At 42.9% G+C, this 18,162-nt stretch overlaps 1 protein-coding gene and 1 pseudogene across 3 annotated transcripts in view; one reads left to right on the forward strand and one right to left on the reverse strand.

Annotated features, from left to right (window-relative positions):
- LOC123611148 overlaps window positions 1–18,162 on the reverse strand; it is a 61,550-nt pseudogene that overhangs the window by 24,792 nt on the left and 18,596 nt on the right.
- Window positions 1–18,162, forward strand: part of LIPH (lipase H) — a 45,772-nt gene that overhangs the window by 16,836 nt on the left and 10,774 nt on the right. For 2 of the 3 annotated variants that reach the window (XM_045502705.1, XM_045502706.1), the window contains exons 2-7: window positions 1,768–2,135; window positions 3,602–3,710; window positions 9,830–9,931; window positions 11,595–11,684; window positions 14,822–14,989; window positions 16,316–16,411. In XM_045502705.1, the coding sequence (XP_045358661.1) occupies window positions 1,768–2,135; window positions 3,602–3,710; window positions 9,830–9,931; window positions 11,595–11,684; window positions 14,822–14,989; window positions 16,316–16,411 (933 nt within the window). Of the gene's footprint in view, window positions 1–1,767; window positions 2,136–3,601; window positions 3,711–9,829; window positions 9,932–11,594; window positions 11,685–14,821; window positions 14,990–16,315; window positions 16,412–17,315; window positions 17,738–18,162 lie in introns of those variants that run through there. The other variant, XM_045502707.1, reaches the window with a different exon arrangement.

Below are 18,162 nucleotides of genomic sequence, written 5' to 3' on the forward strand. Positions count from 1 at the left end.
AAGAATTCAGATTTTCTCCTACAAAACCACTATATAGTTATCAACCTCAATTAATGTAACACCAATACCATAATTTTATCTGATTTAGTGTTCATAGCCCCATTTTGTCAATTGACCCAATAATTTCTTGTATAGCAATTTTTTTCTTCCATGGCAGGATCCAGTCTAAGACCAGATAATTGCACTTACTCATCATCCTACCTCTTCAGCCTCCTCTAATCTAGAGCATTTCCACAGTCTTTCTTTGTCATTTATGACATTGATCTTTTTTAAGAATAGAGGCCTTTTTTATTTTTAATTTTTAAAACTTTTTTTCTTGAAAAAAATTTTTTTTTTTTTTTGGTGCCATAAGCCCCCTTCCCTGGCAGCCTGGCCACAGCTACATCACACCCAGCTCCTACAGGTCCTTTAAAAAAAAAAAAAAAGAATATTCCTCATCTTGTGTTTGTCTGGTGTTTTCCCCATAATTAGGTTCAGGTTAATACATTCCCCACTGGAATACGACAGCAAGAGGCACATGTGTCCATCTGCCCCTCAATGGTAATGTTTTAGTTTGACAACCTAGTCAAGGTGTTGCTCCATTTCTCCATTGCACAGTTACTACTTTCCCCTTACTCATTAGCAGTCTGTGGAAGTTTAAGGAAATAAACATGTGCTCCTTCTCAAAATAACCACCTCTTCAGTTTAATTCTTGCATAACCAATTTATTATGATGGCTGCCAAATGATGAGTTTCAACCCCAGCGTTCACTCCACATTTACCAGCTGGCATTCAGCACTATACCTTAAGAGTCCTCCTGTCTCTTCCATTTATTTGTTTCTTTGCTTGTTTATCTTGTTTCTTTGCTTGTTTATCTTGTTTCTTTGCTTGTTACAGAATCATGGATCCATTGTTTCCCTGAAGGTCTATAGTTCATTACTGTCCTTAATTATTTTGTGCTCAAATTATCCCAGATCTGGCCAGCAGAAGCCCCTTCAAGCTGGCTTTCTAGGTCCTTGTGGCATGTTTTTAAACACTCGCTTACACTCTGCCACGACAAGATGTTCCAGCTTCATCATTTGCTTTTCTCCACCTCATCCCCAACCTTTCTCCTAAAGCCATCCTTAGAGCTTACTCAGCAGGATGAATGCTAGAAGATGGTGCTTGAGGAACAAAGAAGGATAGGGTCCAAGAAGGCACCGTGGTTCAACTGTTTCAGATGCTACTGAAAGGGTCAGGGCAAGGCACATCACGTTCTCCACTGTTGTCCCAGGCAGGTGCTCTAGACAAGGAAAGAGGTGTTTGGACCATGCAGATGCAGTTACTGAGACCTCTACTAGGTGCTGGGCACTGTGAGGGATACATGGATTACAAAACACCATTCCAAGGAAGTGGGCCAGCAAGATAGACACACATGTACGTAAATATCCATTATGCACCCCTGAAAGTGTTTTCGTTTTGCTGTCAATGAGACATACACAAGGTTTTGGGGAGTTCTGGGATGAAAGAGTATTAGAGCTGGGAGAGTTGGAGGAGGCTTCACTGGGGTGACTTTTGGATTAGACCTTGAAGGACAGTAAGACTTGGAAAAATGGTTTTCCTGCTGAAGAAGAAGTCACTACTTCTGTGTGCTGAATAACGTTTGACTTTGCAACTTCATTCAACTAGATCCAGCCTCCTGCTGGGTGCTGTAAAGCACAGAAGGAACTCCAGTGAATGTAGGGCAGCACTCTTGTTTGACGCCCAGCTAAGGAAAGAATTGTCATGCCATCTAATTTTTATTTTCAGACACGGATGAAACATGTCCTTCATTCACCAAACTGAGCTTTCACAGTGCAGTGGTCGGTACAGGACTAAATGTGAAGTTGATGCTCTACACCAGAAAAAACCTGACCTGTGCACAAGTCATCAACTCCACAATTTTTGGGAACTTGAATGTGACCAAGAAAACCACCTTTATTGTCCATGGATTCCGACCTACAGGCTCCCCTCCAGTTTGGATGGAGGACTTGGTACAGAGTTTGCTCTCCGTAGAAGACATGAACGTGATTGTTGTTGATTGGAATCGAGGAGCTACAACTGTGATATATAACCACGCCTCTAGTAAGACCAGAAAAGTAGCAGAAGTCTTGAAGAAATTTATCGACCAGGTGTTGGTAAGAGAGCATTCTCTGACATCATTCAGGGGCAAATTGAAGCTGGCCCATTATCTGGAGATTTAAAACCAAGAGATAGCTGCAGTGAACAGAGGGACTATTTTAAAAACCTGAATAAGCCCCAGGGAAGCTAGACGGAACGCCTAGAGGGAAGGCCCATAGATATGGTTGTGCAAGTTGTGCACTGCACATCTAAGGGAGCACAGCTGTCATTGTACATGACACAGATCTATATATTTATTATGATATTGTCCCACCAATAACAGTAAAGTGTCCTCAGGAAGGGACATCTTTTCCTAATTCACATAAAGGTGTCTTACAGGTCAGAGAGATTTTTGTCTAGGGGCTTTCTGGCTTCACTGTAGAGAGATTCCTCATCTTCTGTAACTATTCCTTTTCCTAGAAAAGCCTAAGATTTACTGACCAGATTATCCAAAAACCAAAACCGATGAACATGGTCTGATGAGAGATTTGTGTGTGTGTATGATTTATATTTTTAGAAGACTCACAAAGATTAAATAGATCTTGAATTTTATTTAGTGATCTATCTCATGAATTGCCCCCTTTATAAAAAACAACAACAGGGGCGCCTGGGTGGCTCAGTCGGTTAAGTGGCTGACTTTGGCTCAGGTCATGATCTCGTGGTCTGTGAGTTCGAGCCCCACATGGGGCTCTGTGCTGACAGCTCAGAGCCTGGAGCCTGTTTCAGATTCTGTGTCTCCCTCTCTCTGACCCTCCCCCGTTCATGCTTTGTCTCCCTGTCTCAAAAATAAATAAACGTTAAAAAAAAATTAAAAACAACAACAACAACAACAACAACAAAAAAGTTACTTTATATCAGGACTATTTCAGAGAGAATTAGGTCAGGTGGCCACTGTGGCCAGAGGCAGCAGAAGTTTCACAAAGCTTTCCACTTAAGCCGCAGCCTTAAAGTGAATATTAAAATGACTCACGACAGGCTGTCCCAGCAGACTGTGGTCAGTGTCGTCCCCCACCCCCACCCCTTCCTTTTCTTCCTTCTCTCTCCATGGAGAATTCATTAACTGAGCCAGCCTGATGATAAAGGAGTTTATCAAAATGTTTCTTTGCCCTTCTCCTCAACTGGGAGGGATTTAAAGATGTCTCAGCTTGGTTTCTAGCAGAAGCATGAATAGAGACACCATGGCATAAAGGTTAAGGCACAGGCGTGGAGTTGAACAGACTGGTTTGACTCCTGCTCTGCCCCTCCCCAATTGCCTGACATTGGGCAGGTTACTTTGACTCTGGGCCTTAGTTTCCGCATCTGTATAATCAAAGAAGAATGTTTACTTTGTTGTTGTGACATTTAAATGAGCTCATAGATAAAAGTTGCTTAGAAATGTTTCTCCAAAGAAGTGTCTTCAAAGTCAAGTTTAGGCAATTTCTCCAAATGTTGTCAACGCCATGGCCCCTCACAATTTATAACGATGGACCTCTTAAAATTCCAGGTAGAAGGAGCTTCTCTTGACAACATTTATATGATTGGAGTAAGTCTAGGAGCCCACATATCCGGGTTTGTTGGAAAGATGTACAATGGGCAGCTGGGAAGAATTACAGGTAAGGCTTCCTGTGAATGGACACGGGGCAGTTGGCCTGGGCAGGATGTTCACTGGGAGATCATGATACAGACAAAAGTCTTTGGGTTCAAAGCCAGCTCTTCCAATTACTTAACCTCTCTGAGTGTGTGTCCTTTTGTGCAAGGTGAGGCCATGATAATACTGACCTCAGGTTATTATTTAATAAAATATGTGCAAAACACTCAGCAAGTTGTATATGCCATAGAAAAGGTTGGTGGTAACTTTATTTCTCTTATGGTTAGGAATAACAGCTATGTCCCATGGGGATTTGATCTGTGCTGTCCAAACAGCGATCTTCCTTTCATTTAATCTAATATAGCCTGAACTATATACGTAATATGTTTCCATCCCCAGGCACAGCTGGAATCTCATGATAGGAAAATGAGACGGGAATTTTGATAGAGGGGTTTACTCTCTGAATATCAGCTTTCAGGACAAAGCTGAATGAAAACTCAGAAACAGCAGGTGAAATCCCAAACAAAAGGTTCTTTTGCTGGGTTCTCTTGCCTACTGCTCCAGTAACTTTCCACAGCTACAGAGGATGGGATGAGGGAGGCTTTCTGTTTCAGAGACTCAAGTCTTCTCCCCCCATTCATACCCTTCCCAGAATCCATTCTTACACACAGAGAACTATTTTCAATCTAGGAAATCCGGAGGGTAGTAGAGAATGAGGAAGAAGAGATTCAAACCTACTATACTTGTGAGGTAAACTTGTAGGGCCACTGTTTCTAAATGTGCTTCCTGGTACCCCTGGGCAAGTCATTCTCTCTCTCTCTCTGTGTTACACGTGCGTGTGCACACACACACACACACACACACACGCGCGTGCGCGCGCATCATGGGTGTCTCCTTTAGCCCTGCTACTTGAGGTCACATTGTTCTGTTTTTCCTGGATTTTTTTCTCTCACTTTCACACCAGGGGCCAAGGCCTCCCTCATCTTATTTACCTGCTTTCCTCGGGAGGCAGAGCACTTTTTTACATTTTTAATATTATTTTTATGTTTTAGAATGCAACATGTCCTTTTAAAAAATTTCATTTCCCTTATGGGATCAAAGGACAGGTAGCTTGAATCTGCTTGTGTCCCTTATCTGTTGGGAACTCTTCTTCTGGTGGGTGGGACTCTCCCTGAGTGTGTGTTAAGAACCTGAACAGCTCTCCAAAAAAAAAAAAAAAAAAAAAAAAATTCCTGATTTTTAGTGTCTGCTGATCTCCATGGTCAATACTCTCACCACTGCTGATTTCAAGCTACCAATCTGACATTAATAACCACAAAGTTTGGGAAGAGATGAGCAAAATCTGCCCTCCAGTCCTGGGCCTGGAGGGCTCCAGCCCACCACTACTTCATTCAGTCTCACCCCCAGCTTGGTTCCCAGCAAACCTGCTCCCATGACTATTGTGAATGTGAGTGCAGTGTAACCAGCTTTCTGACCGTGGAAATTCCCCACGCCAGTCTGCCTTCCACTCTGGGCCCACGAGGCCCGGACTCAGCTAATGGTCCACAGCTCAATTTTCTGTGGCCCATGACTTCCCCATGTCCTCCGGATTCCTCATCCTCTCTGATCCCCAAAGTCAAATCTCAGCTGTTCTCCAGAGCGGCTTCAGGGGTGAAGTGTTCCCCTTCTCTGCTCACCTTCCACCACCTTTTCTGACTGGGTTCACCAGATTGTAGAGTGGGAACTTGGTCTGTTGCCTAAGGATGAAATTCATACCCAACTCCCCCAATTGGATGGTTCTGCTTTTAATTATCTGGCCTGTAATGGCGGCTTTTTTCTTCCATTTCTCTTTCTTCTGACATTTTGTTTTTTCTCTCCAGGCACATCTCCTGGTTTCTCAGTAACTTCTTAGTTTTTCTTTCTTTTTTTTTTTTTTTTTAATTTTAAGTAGACTCCCTGCCCAGTGTGGGGCTTGAACTCATGACCTTGAGATTAAGTCTCATGCTCTACCAACTGAGCCAGCCAGGCACCACTATTTCTCTTTAGCTTCTTTAGCACAAGACGGCAGAGCATAAGTGGATTTTAAAATATTCCAAGTACCTACATCACTTGATAATATATTACATTTGCTTCTCAAACTTAAGGGTGTAAAAAAATCTCCTTAGGGGTGCTGGTTACAATGCCAACTTGTTGAATCAGCACTCTGGGGTGGGGTCCAGAAGTCTACTTAAAAAAATTTTTTTTAATGTTTATTTATTTTTGAGACAGAGAGAGACAGAGCATGAATGGGGGAGGGTCAGACAGAGAGGGAGACACAGCAGGCTCCAGGCTCTGAGCTGTCAGCACAGAGCCTGATGTGGGGCTCAAACTCACAGACCGTGAGATCATGACCTGAGCCGAAGTTGGAAGCTCAACAGACTGAGCCACCCAGGTGCCCCTAGAAGTCTACTAACACCATACTTTGAGAAATGACCATAGAGCTATGCTGTCCAATATAGTAGCCACTAACTACATGCAGCCACTGAGCACTTGAAATGTGGCTAATGCAAACTGAGATGTTCTGTAAGTGCAAGATACACACTGGATTTCAAAGACTAAGTAAAAAGAAAAGGATATTAAAAATCTCAATTTTTGTATATGGAGTGTATGTTGAAATGACAATATTTTAGATATGCTAGGTTAAATAAAATGGGTTAGATACAATGTATTCTTAAAATTAATTCTCCTCTGGGTGCCTGGGTGGCTCAGTTGGTTGAGCGTCCAACTGATTTTGGCTCAGGTCACGACCGCAGTGTCATCGGATTGAGTCCCGAGTCAGGCCCTGTGCTGAACATGGAGCCTGCTTAAGATTCTCTCTCTCCCTCTGCCCCTCTCCCTTGCTCACAGGCTCTCTCTCTCTCAAATCAATAAATAAAATTAAAAAAAATAAAAAAATTAATTCTCCTTAATTCTATTTACTTTTTTAAAATTGGCTTCTAGAAATTTTAAAATTATATACGTAGCTCACATTATTGGACAGCGGTGCCTTAGAGAGTCCATGGTGAGGTTGGGGATGGGAATATGAGGCCCCTGAAACTGCATGCAAAATGTCAGCTGTCTGTCCTGGGGAGAGGTATATTTTGGATGTCCAGGGAGAGGTCTAGGACTTTCATCAAATTCTTTAACTGGTTAATACTGTAATAAAAGCCAATGAGGGGCACCTGGGTGGCTCAGTCGGTTGAGCTTCCAACTTCAGCTCAGGTCATGATCTCACAGTTCATGAGTTTGAGCCCCATGTCAGTCTCTGTTCTGACAGCTTGGAGCCTGGAGCCTGCTTCAGATTCTGTGTCTCCCTCTCTGCCTGCCCCTCCCCCACTCATGCGCGCACTCTCTCTCTTTCTCTCTCAAAAGTAAATAAACATTACAAAAATTAAAAAAATATGGGGCGCCTGGGTGGCTCAGTCGGTTAAGCGGCCGACTTCAGCTCAGGTCACGATCTCGCCGTCTGTGAGTTCGAGTCCCGCGTCGGGCTCTGTGCTGACAGCTCAGAGCCTGGAGCCTGTTTCAGATTCTGTGTCTCCCTCTCTCTGACCCTCCCCCGTTCATGCTCTGTCTCTCTCTGTCTCAAAAATAAATAAACGTTAAAAAAAAATTTAAAAAAAAATTAAAAAAATAAAAGCCAATGAGCACTATCTAGACACTTTCTTGGTGATCTTTAGGCAATAAGAAAGAGCTCCATTTTCTCATTTTGTTTCTAGTCTATAATAATCTCAAAATGTTCTGGATTCAGATCTAGGAGTCCTTTTATATGTCTTCTGAGGTAGCCATTGATTCCACCTCCAGTTTGCAGATTAAAAAAAACTGAGGCTCAGAGAAGTAAAGTGACCTGCCTAAGGTCATACAGCTGGTTGGTGCTAGGTTTGGGGCCCCACGTCACATCTGTCTGACTCCAATGGTCTCTGTCCACACAAAATATATCGCTTATTGGGCACTGTAACTGTGATTTTTGGCTGACATTGTAAGCTGATTATTTGCTACGAATTGTCACTAAGGTGATCATATATCCAAGCTCACTATCCCTGTCTCCATTTGTGCCTTCTGTCCTGACATAATTGTCAATAGTGCCCTCATCACTCTCAAATTTGCCCTGGTTTGAATGTTATATAGTAAACCAATTTATCTGCTATAGATCCGGAGGTTGCTACAAACTGGGGCTCTGACTGTTCATTTCCTTAGACCAGAACGGCTTCCTGAGCAAACTCTTTCCAAGATTATGAGTGTCTCATGCTGTGTTGAGAATGTCCTGACGACTTGGGTGTCTGGGTGTTCATCCATCTCACATCAGTTTCAGTTGAGAACCGACCAAGGAAGAAGAAAAGCTGGAGGGGTGGGGAAGAGAAAGATAAGGAAAGGAGGCAGATAAAGACAAGCCTCAAGGAAGCAAAGTGTTGGCAGAGGAGAAATAGAAAGATTGAGGCTAGAACCAGGGAAGTCGAGGCAAGAATGCTACCTCTTGGATTTTATATCTAACCCCAGGGGATGGAAGATGCTTTTTAAAATGTCTTTCACAGGGGGCGCCTGGGTGGCACAGTTAAGTGTCCGACTTTGGCTCAGGTCACAGTTCGTGGGTTCAAGTCCTGCATTGGGCTCTGTGCTGACAGCTCAGAGCCTGGAGCCTGTTTCAGATTCTCTGTCTCCTTCTCTCTCTGCCCCTCCCCTGCTCACGCTCTGTCTCCCTCTGTCCCAAAAATAAAAAAAAAAACATTAAAAACAAAATTTAAAATGTCTTTAATAGGTTAAAAATTTTGTTAAAAATTTTTTTAATATTTATTTATTTATTTTTTTTCAACGTTTATTTATTTTTGGGACAGAGAGAGACAGAGCATGAACGGGGGAGGGGCAGAGAGAGAGGGAGACACAGAATCGGAAACAGGCTCCAGGCTCTGAGCCATCAGCCCAGCGCCTGACGCGGGGCTCGAACTCACGGACCGCAAGATCGTGACCTGGCTGAAGTCGGACGCTTAACCGACTGCGCCACCCAGGCGCCCCCAATATTTATTTATTTTTGAGACAGAGACAGAGCGTGAACAGGGGAGGGGCAGAGAAAGAGGGAGACACAGAATCTGAAGCAGCTCCAGGCTCTGAGCTGTCAGCACAGATCCCGACGCGGGGCTCGAACTCACGAACTGTGAGATTATGACCTGAGCTGAAGTCAGACGCTTTACTGACTGAGCCACCCAGGTGCCCCGATAGGTTAAAAATTTTGAAACATCCCTTGAAACATTCTTCACTCCAGGTAGGTTTCTAGTAAGCAGGGTTTTGAGTACCTCTGGTGTTTTCCTGTTATTGTTTTAAAGTTGTTAGCTGTGGTCAGAATCTGGTAGGAGCTGCACTCTTGTTTTTCCAGCTGATGGTTAGGAATGCCCAGCTAACAGTGACCAAGGGCAAGAAATCAGCTCAGGCATTTATGGAGTGGGTTAATTCTGCAGGAACGGACACCCATTTTTTATCCCTCTTTTATACCTGGCCTGACCAGTGAGGTTCATACTTTCCCACTGAGCTTGCCAAACCCAGTGCAATGAAACCAAGAGCTCCATAGAGAGAGTTCGTTGCATTGTGAGGCTGCCACTCTGGTTAAAATACTTGAACTCCCCGAACCTCAGTTCATGCATCTGCAAAATGGGAATAATATCTACCCTGCCTCCCTAACAGGCTTGTGATGTGGATCATATGACTTAGGATATATGAATAAAAATTGAAACTGTACAGGAGTTTTATTAATAATAAGAAGGAAAGGTTGAGTGGGGTTTCTGGATCACTTAAAATAGAATCAGGATAAGTATAGCATCTGCTTTTTATAGGCACCTTCAGGTGCTTTTTCCCGAGGAACCAGTTTATCCTCATGTCCCTGGTCCCCACGTCTGTGCGCTCCCTGTTATTGAGCCCTGCACAAGATATAGCTCCTAATGGGGTCTGGATGCCATTCTCAGAGGGCACTGCCTCTGCTGTGGGAAAAGGCTACGGGGCTGTAGAAAGGAGGCTGACAAAGCAGGAAGGGAATGCGAGTGCTGGCCCACACGAGCGTGCCCTGCAGCCTACTTGCCATCCTCATGGAGAGGGATCAAAAGCCTGGCTGCAGGTGACTCATGGCGTGGGGCTACCAAGCCGACTCCGTTTTCTTTCCAGGTCTCGACCCTGCGGGCCCTTTATTCAACGGGAGACCTCCCGAGGACAGATTAGATCCCGGTGATGCACAGTTTGTTGACGTCATCCACTCCGACATTGATGGTAACATTCCTGTCCTTGTGGGTCAGCGAGCACCAGGCTCCCAGACTCCTAAAGAGTCTCCCCCCCGAGGGGATCCTCATGCAGGGGTGGATCAGGTTCTTCCAGATTCCCTCTTTTCCTGCGGGGCAGGGTTCCAAATCCACCCAGGTATTGAAGGGACACTGGTTTAATGCAGGCATCCAGGATGTCTTGCTGGAGTGGAGGTTTCCCATCAACTTTTCTTATTCTTAAAGTGACCATCTTGACCAATCAAGGACAGGGTGATTTTCACACCGTGTGGACAAATGTTTCCACATATGCAGCAGGGTTTGGATGCATGATTTCCATTTTTTGGGTTTTTCTTGGGTCTTTCTCGTTTTCTTAAGCTGAAAGATAAGTTCGTGTTGTGTCTCTCTCTGGAGAGCGATTCTGAGCCATGTTTAGCTCTCCAACTTTCTCTGGATCTTCCTGGCCATTTCCATCTTTTATGGTGCTGATTTCATAGCTGGCATTTGGAATAGGATATAGGGTTTGGGTGATGTTAAAGGTGAGTCTTTATATCCAGACGTCTGGGACAAGAACTAGAGTAGGGACCTCAGAAGGCTGAGGGGACAGAGCAGAGTAGTCTTTAATAATACATCCTCTTTGTGATACAGCCACCTGAAAAACCCTTGATCACCTATCATGGGCTCTCTGGTGTGGTATTCAGCAATTGTTGGCCTTAAAGGAAACAGCTGCATTCTTACGACGCAGTTTGCAAAGCGTTACCTTACTTAAGTGCAGTACCTCGATGCCATTTTAATGCTTGATGGAATAGAGTAATGTATTTTTTATTCTTGGAGAGAAAGTGAATTTTGAGGAAAGAATAAGCTTTGCAGTCAGGCAGGGGTGGACTCAGATCCCAGGTTTTGTCCTTTCTAGCGGGATCATTTCATTCTGTAAGTCCTCTGAACCTCAGTGTCTTCATCTGTAGCTTACTTCACCTGAATTTACCAATGGCCACTTTTTGGACAGTGTGAATGTTAGAGGAAAGGTGTATAAAAGGTATAAAAACCCCCACAGACACATGTAGGTTCTCAATAAATAACAGGTATTATTATTATCGCAACGGTGCACTATGTATACATGTATAAATAGTCTTTTAAATCAAACATTTGACTGATTAGTTTGTAGTTATAAGGTTAAAAAGAATAAGCAATTATTAAATCAATCTATATTTTTCCTGGTCCCCGTTTTCTAGAAGAGTTTCCACTTAAAAAATTTTTTTTTTCTTACAAAGTAAAAGTTCATTTTTTCCTGTTTCTTTCTTTTTTTTCTTCATTTTTCCCCCGTTTTTTATTCATTAAAGTCTGGCACAAATGCAGTTAGAGACCCAGGAAGCACTGGCAATTAGAAGGTTCCAGCCAAATATAAAGAAGAAGCATACAGTTTTATCAGACTTGCTGTGAATGACTGACCAAAACTCCCTTACATCTTGAGAAATATTGGAAATAGGTTCCCCTACTGTCTTTATAATCTCCTAGTTGGAAATCCCTGCTTCCTAACTAACTAGCTGGGTAGCTTTGAGCAAAATATTTAAATATGTAGAACAACAACAACACAAATGCCTGCCTATATCCTTCAGGCAAATGAGCTACATGATGTGAAAAGTTCAAAAATAAAACCATAATATATTTTCCTTTAGCACTGGGCTACAAGGAGCCATTAGGAAACATAGACTTCTACCCAAATGGAGGATTGGATCAACCTGGTTGCCCCAAAACAATATTGGGAGGTAAGGGCAAATACTTTATATATTGTATAATAGTGGTTTTTAAAAGGGCATATTTCAAAAATCTGATATTATTCTATGGGCAATAGTTTTTAATAGAAAACAAATCATCTGAGAAGATAGAGATAGTATAAATATAAATGAAAAATGTAAAATTATTACTCAAATATACTACTTAAAAAAAACAAAACATTGCAGCATTATTGGCAATAATGAAGATACGGAAGCAACCCAAGTATCCATCGATAGATGAATGGATAAAGAAGATGTGGTATGTTTACACAATGGAATATTGCTCAGCTATAAAAGGGAATCAATCAAATCATTTGCCACAACATGGATGAATCCAAAGGCTATTATACTAAGTGAAATTAGTCAGAGAAAGACAAAGGGGAGATGGGTGAAATGGGTGAAGGAAATTAGGAGTACATTTACCATGATGAGCACTGAATAACGTACAGAATTGCTGAACCATTATATTGTACATCTGAAACTAATATAACAGCGTATGTTAATTATGCTTCACTTAAAAATTTTTTTTAATGTTTTTTATTCATTTTTTTTGAGACAGAGAGAGACAGAGCATGAACGGGGGAGGGTCAGAGAGAGAGAGGGAGACACAGAATCGGAAGCAGGCTGCAGGCTCTGAGCCATCAGCCCAGAGCCCGACGCGGGGCTCGAACTCACGGACTGTGAGATCATGACCTGAACTGAAGTCGGACGCTTAGCCGACTGAGCCACTCAGGTGCCCCAATTATGCTTCATTTAAAAAATAAATTAAAAAAATAAGTAACCATAACCATATGATTAAGAGCTATTATGAATTATTGCTCTCTCATGAAAAGGTGTGTCCTTGACCTAGAAATTCCATATCTGGAAATCTCTCCTAGAGGAAATAATGGAAAATGTAAACAAAAATCAAAGTGCAAAAATATCTGACATAGTATTATTTATAGTAGCTACATTTTAAGAAATAATCTAAATATCCAACATGGAAAATTGTTAGATAACTATGATATGCCCACACAAAGGAATATAATTGCCAAAAAGCCATATTTTCAGATTAATGAAAATGCTTACAATGGGATGTTAAGTGAAAATGACACAAAACTATACAGTATCATCCCAATTTGTTTTTTAAATGTGTATTTGTACATGTGTAAGTATAGAAAAAAAGACCAAGCATAAATGCTGCAAATAATTATTAGGGGTGAACTGTGGATATTGGACTTTTGGGTGATTTTTGCATCATTATTTCCCATTATTTTGTATTTTCTAAATCAGCATGTATTATTTTATAATAAGAAAAACTTCACAAAGCAAAAAAAAAAAAAAAAAAAAAAAAGGTAGATGGCAACATAAAAGTAATAGTAGTATTTTATTCCGATAAAAAACCCATCCGTAGGTGCTCTTAATCTGTATTTCATCATTGCCAGAGAAAGTTAAACAATCATGGATATGATTCTAGAAAAAGGTAATCTTGTTACAAAACAGTAGCTGTATATGGCCCCATGGGGACATGGTGTTTGAAAATGATCCAGATTAAATGGCATAAGTAGGGTAAACCATATTTCACCAAAAATGGTGTGTGTTCAAATCCTGTCCTGTAGGATGTAGGGTAAATACCTCTGAGGAGCCAAGATAATGTGATTTGCTTATAAAGGCCATTCTCTGTATTGTTAGCAACATCATTGTTTTGGCAAGTGAAAGTTCCAGGAACAATAAGTAAATATTGACTTGTCAGATTTGTTCCTGTCTGGCTTGGTCCCATGCCAACCCATGTTTCTCCTCTCTTGCCCTAGTTTATTTCTGTCCTTCACTGAGCTCCTCTATGGGCATACATAAGTGGACTGTGGGGAAAGAAGAAACATTGTTCTTACTCAAGCAACAGTGCCTCTCCAAACCACTAGCTCACAATCATAACTCCTTTCTTATTTGATTCACTGTTTCCTACTCAGATCCTCACCTCCTCTGATTACCCATCTTTGGGACCCAGTTCCCCTTCATCATCTGACCCATCAACCTTCCAACCACCTTTCAGTTTTGTGTGCTGCATTGCTTCATCATGTCCAACTCTCCTGACGCCGTCTCCATGCCTTGCTGGCCTCCTGTCTCACCACTGCATCACCTGGCACCCACCAGGAATTAACTAGAGGCTTGCCTCTTGCCTCTTCTTGCCCATTCATGGCTTCTGGTGCCACCTCCTATTGTTCAGTCCCTCTCATTCCACCCTTCACTCTGTAGCAGAAACAGAGCCCCTGCCACTGGGCTTCTCTCATGAATGTAATCCCATTAGAGACCCCCTTAGGTCTCTGTCATGTCAGCCACCACCTTGGCTTGAGAACATTCCGGAGCTGTCACGGAGCCTGGTTAATTGAGTACAAGGTCCAGGAAAACTTGGTTACTTCTCCATGGCCCTCAATAACGTCACAGAATCCTCATGTTTATCTCTTGCCAACTCCCTACAATCACTCCTCATGCTTCTATTCTGAAAATCTCCCCACCTATAAACCCTCACCTCTTAGAGGTGATCTAGATTTGCCTTTTTACCTAGATTAAAGATCTCACCTGAGGGAGCCATTCTATGTATCCTCATTTTAGTTTACAAGGTCAGTCTTTACATTTTTGTTTCCTTCTGCCCCCAAGGTGGAGGCATCCCCCATCCTTTTTCAAAGCTGTCTCCTGTGCCTGCCCTCCTTGGGGATCTTCCTCTAACAATTACTCCTCAATGGCCCCTTTCTCTGATGTCTTTACTAGTTTAAATGTGCTCTGCTGAAAATCTCTGGGGAAACTCTGACTACCATTGAATCTTTCTTGTCCTTTTCACTGACAAAGGAAGGACATAGGTTGAATCCTGATTCAACCACATAATAGTCGTGTGACCTTGGTCAAGTCATTTAAGCTGAGTCTCAATGTGCTACTAGGTAAAATGGGGATGATCATGCCTATCTTCTTTTATCCTGCCACGTGCCAGTATGAATGCTGATCTATAGGTTTTTGTAAGGGTTAAATGGAAGCTGTTAGCACAGTGCTTGGCCTATAGCAGACAGATGGTGAACTGTGTGTGCCTATAATGTGTGATGTATTATTGTTAAATGCTACGACTGCTCTACTCTTTCATTGTTCCCTTTATGATAAAGGATTGCAATATTTTAAGTGTGACCATCAGAGGTCCGTGTACCTGTACCTTTCTTCTCTGAGAGAGAACTGTGCTATCACTGCATATCCCTGTGACTCCTACCGGGATTATAGGAATGGCAAATGTGTCAACTGTGGCATGCCACAAAAGGAGTCCTGTCCCCTGCTGGGTAAGTCCAACAAGCAATTTTACCCTCTGATTAACAAATAGTTCATTTTGGGTAGAATCCGAGCACCACTTTACTATCTAAAAATGGGCCTGAAAATTGTGTGCTTAAAAAAGAATTTACTTAGCTTTTTCTAGCTAATTTGTTCTGTGAAATACTCTTGAATGTCCTAATCAGAAACTGTGTTAGAAAAGCCATTTATATACAATTTCAGCTAGAGGGCAGTACAACCTCCCTGGACACTCTAGCATAAAAAAGAAGGTTCCAAAGAGTTTCCAGGCCCACCCAGGGCAAAGTCACCTCATATAGCCTGCTCCCATGGGGACAGAAACAACCTCTTCACGCACACAACCTCTCTGCTGGGGGAAGGTCACAGTGAGCTCTGACTCTCCTGTCAAATGAGCCTTGCAGAATGATCCCTTCCAACAAGTCTTGTCTGTAGATGCCCTCACGCCGCACCCTGGTTTCTATGTGCACATTCAGGGCGGGGTAACAGATACTACGGAGGCTGCTTGGGTATTTGCTAAGGGTTGGTAGAAATATTCCAGATGGTGAGGACTAGAAACGGGATGATGATGAAAATTTTCTGATTGTTCTAAGGAAAAATCCAAGTTAACATTAGAGCATGCTACAGACAAGGGGTTCTCAACCTTGGTTGTGCATAAATTAATTGGAAAGCTCTAGGGAGCTTTTAAAAATTACCAATGTTTCCATTCCAGATCAATTAGTCAGCATGCAAAGGCCATTCTCTAGGGGTGGGGACAGAAGAGAGAGAGAGAGACACCTCACTGATGTGACTCAGCTTCATTCCTGCAGGCACAGAAGTGAAGAAGAGTCCCCTGCTGGTTGACATAGTCACTTAGCAAGCTCAGGTTCTGTGGGATTTAGGGGCCTAATTGTAGTTCTTCAGGAAAGCACAATGCTTTGCAAGAGAGATGCTATTTTAGGTATAAACCTGAAACTGCTTTAAACTATAAAATGAATGTATTACTGAAAAATGTCAGCGCTATTCTTAGCCTACCCAGTGTGTGAGAGAACCAGCATGCTGCTGAGAACTAGGGTGATGTAATGTCAGGGAAAGGCAGGAGGAGACACTGTAGTGTCATGTTGCCAGTCCCAGCTCTGAGGGACAGGGCATCGAGCAAGATATGGTGGATGCAGGGGAGGCAAGCCCTGGTGGCCCTGCAGGTCCACCCCCACAGGGGTGGGTACGAGGGAGATTGTCTTGGTGGTGTGGGGGCTCAAACTCACTGCTCTCACTACCTCCCCAGCTGCTTTTACATTTATAGAATACATGCTAATGTTACATTTTTCCAACTTGCTTTATAGGCTATTATGCTGATAATTGGAAAGAGTATTTAAAGCAGAAAGAGCCTCCTATGACTAAAGCATTCTTTGACACAGCCGAGGAGAAACCATTCTGCAGTGAGTGGTGGATGTGGTTGTTTGCTTTTGCCCAAACCCCCCCCCTTTTTTTAAGTTTATTTATTTTGAGAGAGACAGAGACAGTGTGAGTGGGGGAGGGGCCGAGAGGGAGGGGGAGAGAGAATCCCAAACAGGCTCCGTGCTGTCAGCCTGATGTGGGGCTTGAAGCCACGAAACCGTGAGATCATGACCTGAACCAAAACCAAGAGTCAGACGCTCAACTGACTGAACCACCCAGGCACCCCCCAAACCCCTTCTTTTTAAAAAATGGCTGAGTCTCAGCTTCCTGGCTACCTCTTGGCAAATGAAGGGCATGTTAAAGTGTGGATTTTGGAACTGGGAAGACTTCGGTTGAATCCTGACTCTATCACGTAATAGCTGTGTGACCTTGGTGAAGTCATTTAAACTCTTTGAGTCTCATTGTCCCGCTAGGTAATAATGCCTATCTTCTGGGTTAAGGATTAAATCTCAACAAATCGTAATTATTAGCTTCATTGGATGGCTATTCTTTTTACTTTTTTAATTAAAACAATTTTTTTAAAGTATACTCTATGCCACACACAGGGCTTGAACTCATGACCCTGGGACCACGAGTGGCATGCTCTACTGACTGAGCCAGCCATGCACCCCTTAGATGGCCATTTTACTCACTAAGATCTTCCAGAAAATTTGCTTGCCCCCCAAAAGACATGACACTTCAGCTAGGTAAAATCAGGTGTCAGCTACATCTGTAGGTCAGTTTCAGCTCCAAAGCAACCATGATGACCTTCTACAGACATTGAGAGCTTGGGTATTCCAGATGGGGGCTAAGTGGGGCAGCAGATGATGAGATGTCCTGGGAAGTAGGAATTTTCTTGGGCAGATGGATGTCTTACAATCTTGTCCCCCTTTTCACTTTTCTTAGGAGCAACTCTTATAAAAGAGGGTGCAGATCAGTGGGGTTCCTTCCTCCTTTGGAGCCATGTGTGGCAGCCCAGGGATTGCTGTCTGCCTGGTCCAAGTGAGGCAAGTGCCTGAGTAATAGTGGGCCATGAAATGGCAACTCCAGGGTGGATCTTATTCCTTTGTGGGACCAACATCTCCTGAGCCTCCTTCCCCTTCTATATTTCTCAGGCAATATTTGTATACATGTACCCATATATTTACCACTTTTTTGATTATCATTTTTTTCATGTATTTCGTAAATACAGGTAAGTGTGCTAATGATGGGAGAACACCAGAGCATGAGAAGAACTCAAAGAGGCAAACCTGACTTAGTCTAAGGGTCAGTGAAGGTCTCCTGGAGGAAGGGACTAAGCCAAAACCTGAAGGATGAGTTGGCAAAGGGGGCAAAGTAAGAGTGTTCGAGTGGGGAGAAGGCCCAGGAGCAAGAGGCAGCCTGGCAGTGCAGGCGACACACATGGTGTGGCATGACTGGAGATGAGATGATGGCGGCTGGTGGACATGGCCCCGATTGCAGACAACCTTGTCAGCCGTGGAGGGTCTCTACATGGCCACCTGCCTGGTTTATTTTAAAAGGCAGGAAATGCAGTGAACCAATCATACTCAGCAGTAGGCCATGATACCTCAGTGAATAAGGTGGAATGCCAATCCAACTGTGATGCCCAAACATGACAACTAGAGACCACTGGATTCTGCCATCATGCAGGCCATCTTTACCAAAAAGAATGGAAAGGAATTTTAGAAAATTCTGCCCAGGTCTTTGCAGAGAAACTAGAGAGGAAGAGAACAAGAAACTCAAGTTATGAAGG

Source organism: Leopardus geoffroyi, chromosome C2, assembly GCF_018350155.1.
Source record: "Leopardus geoffroyi isolate Oge1 chromosome C2, O.geoffroyi_Oge1_pat1.0, whole genome shotgun sequence".
Taxonomy (NCBI): domain Eukaryota; kingdom Metazoa; phylum Chordata; class Mammalia; order Carnivora; family Felidae; genus Leopardus; species Leopardus geoffroyi.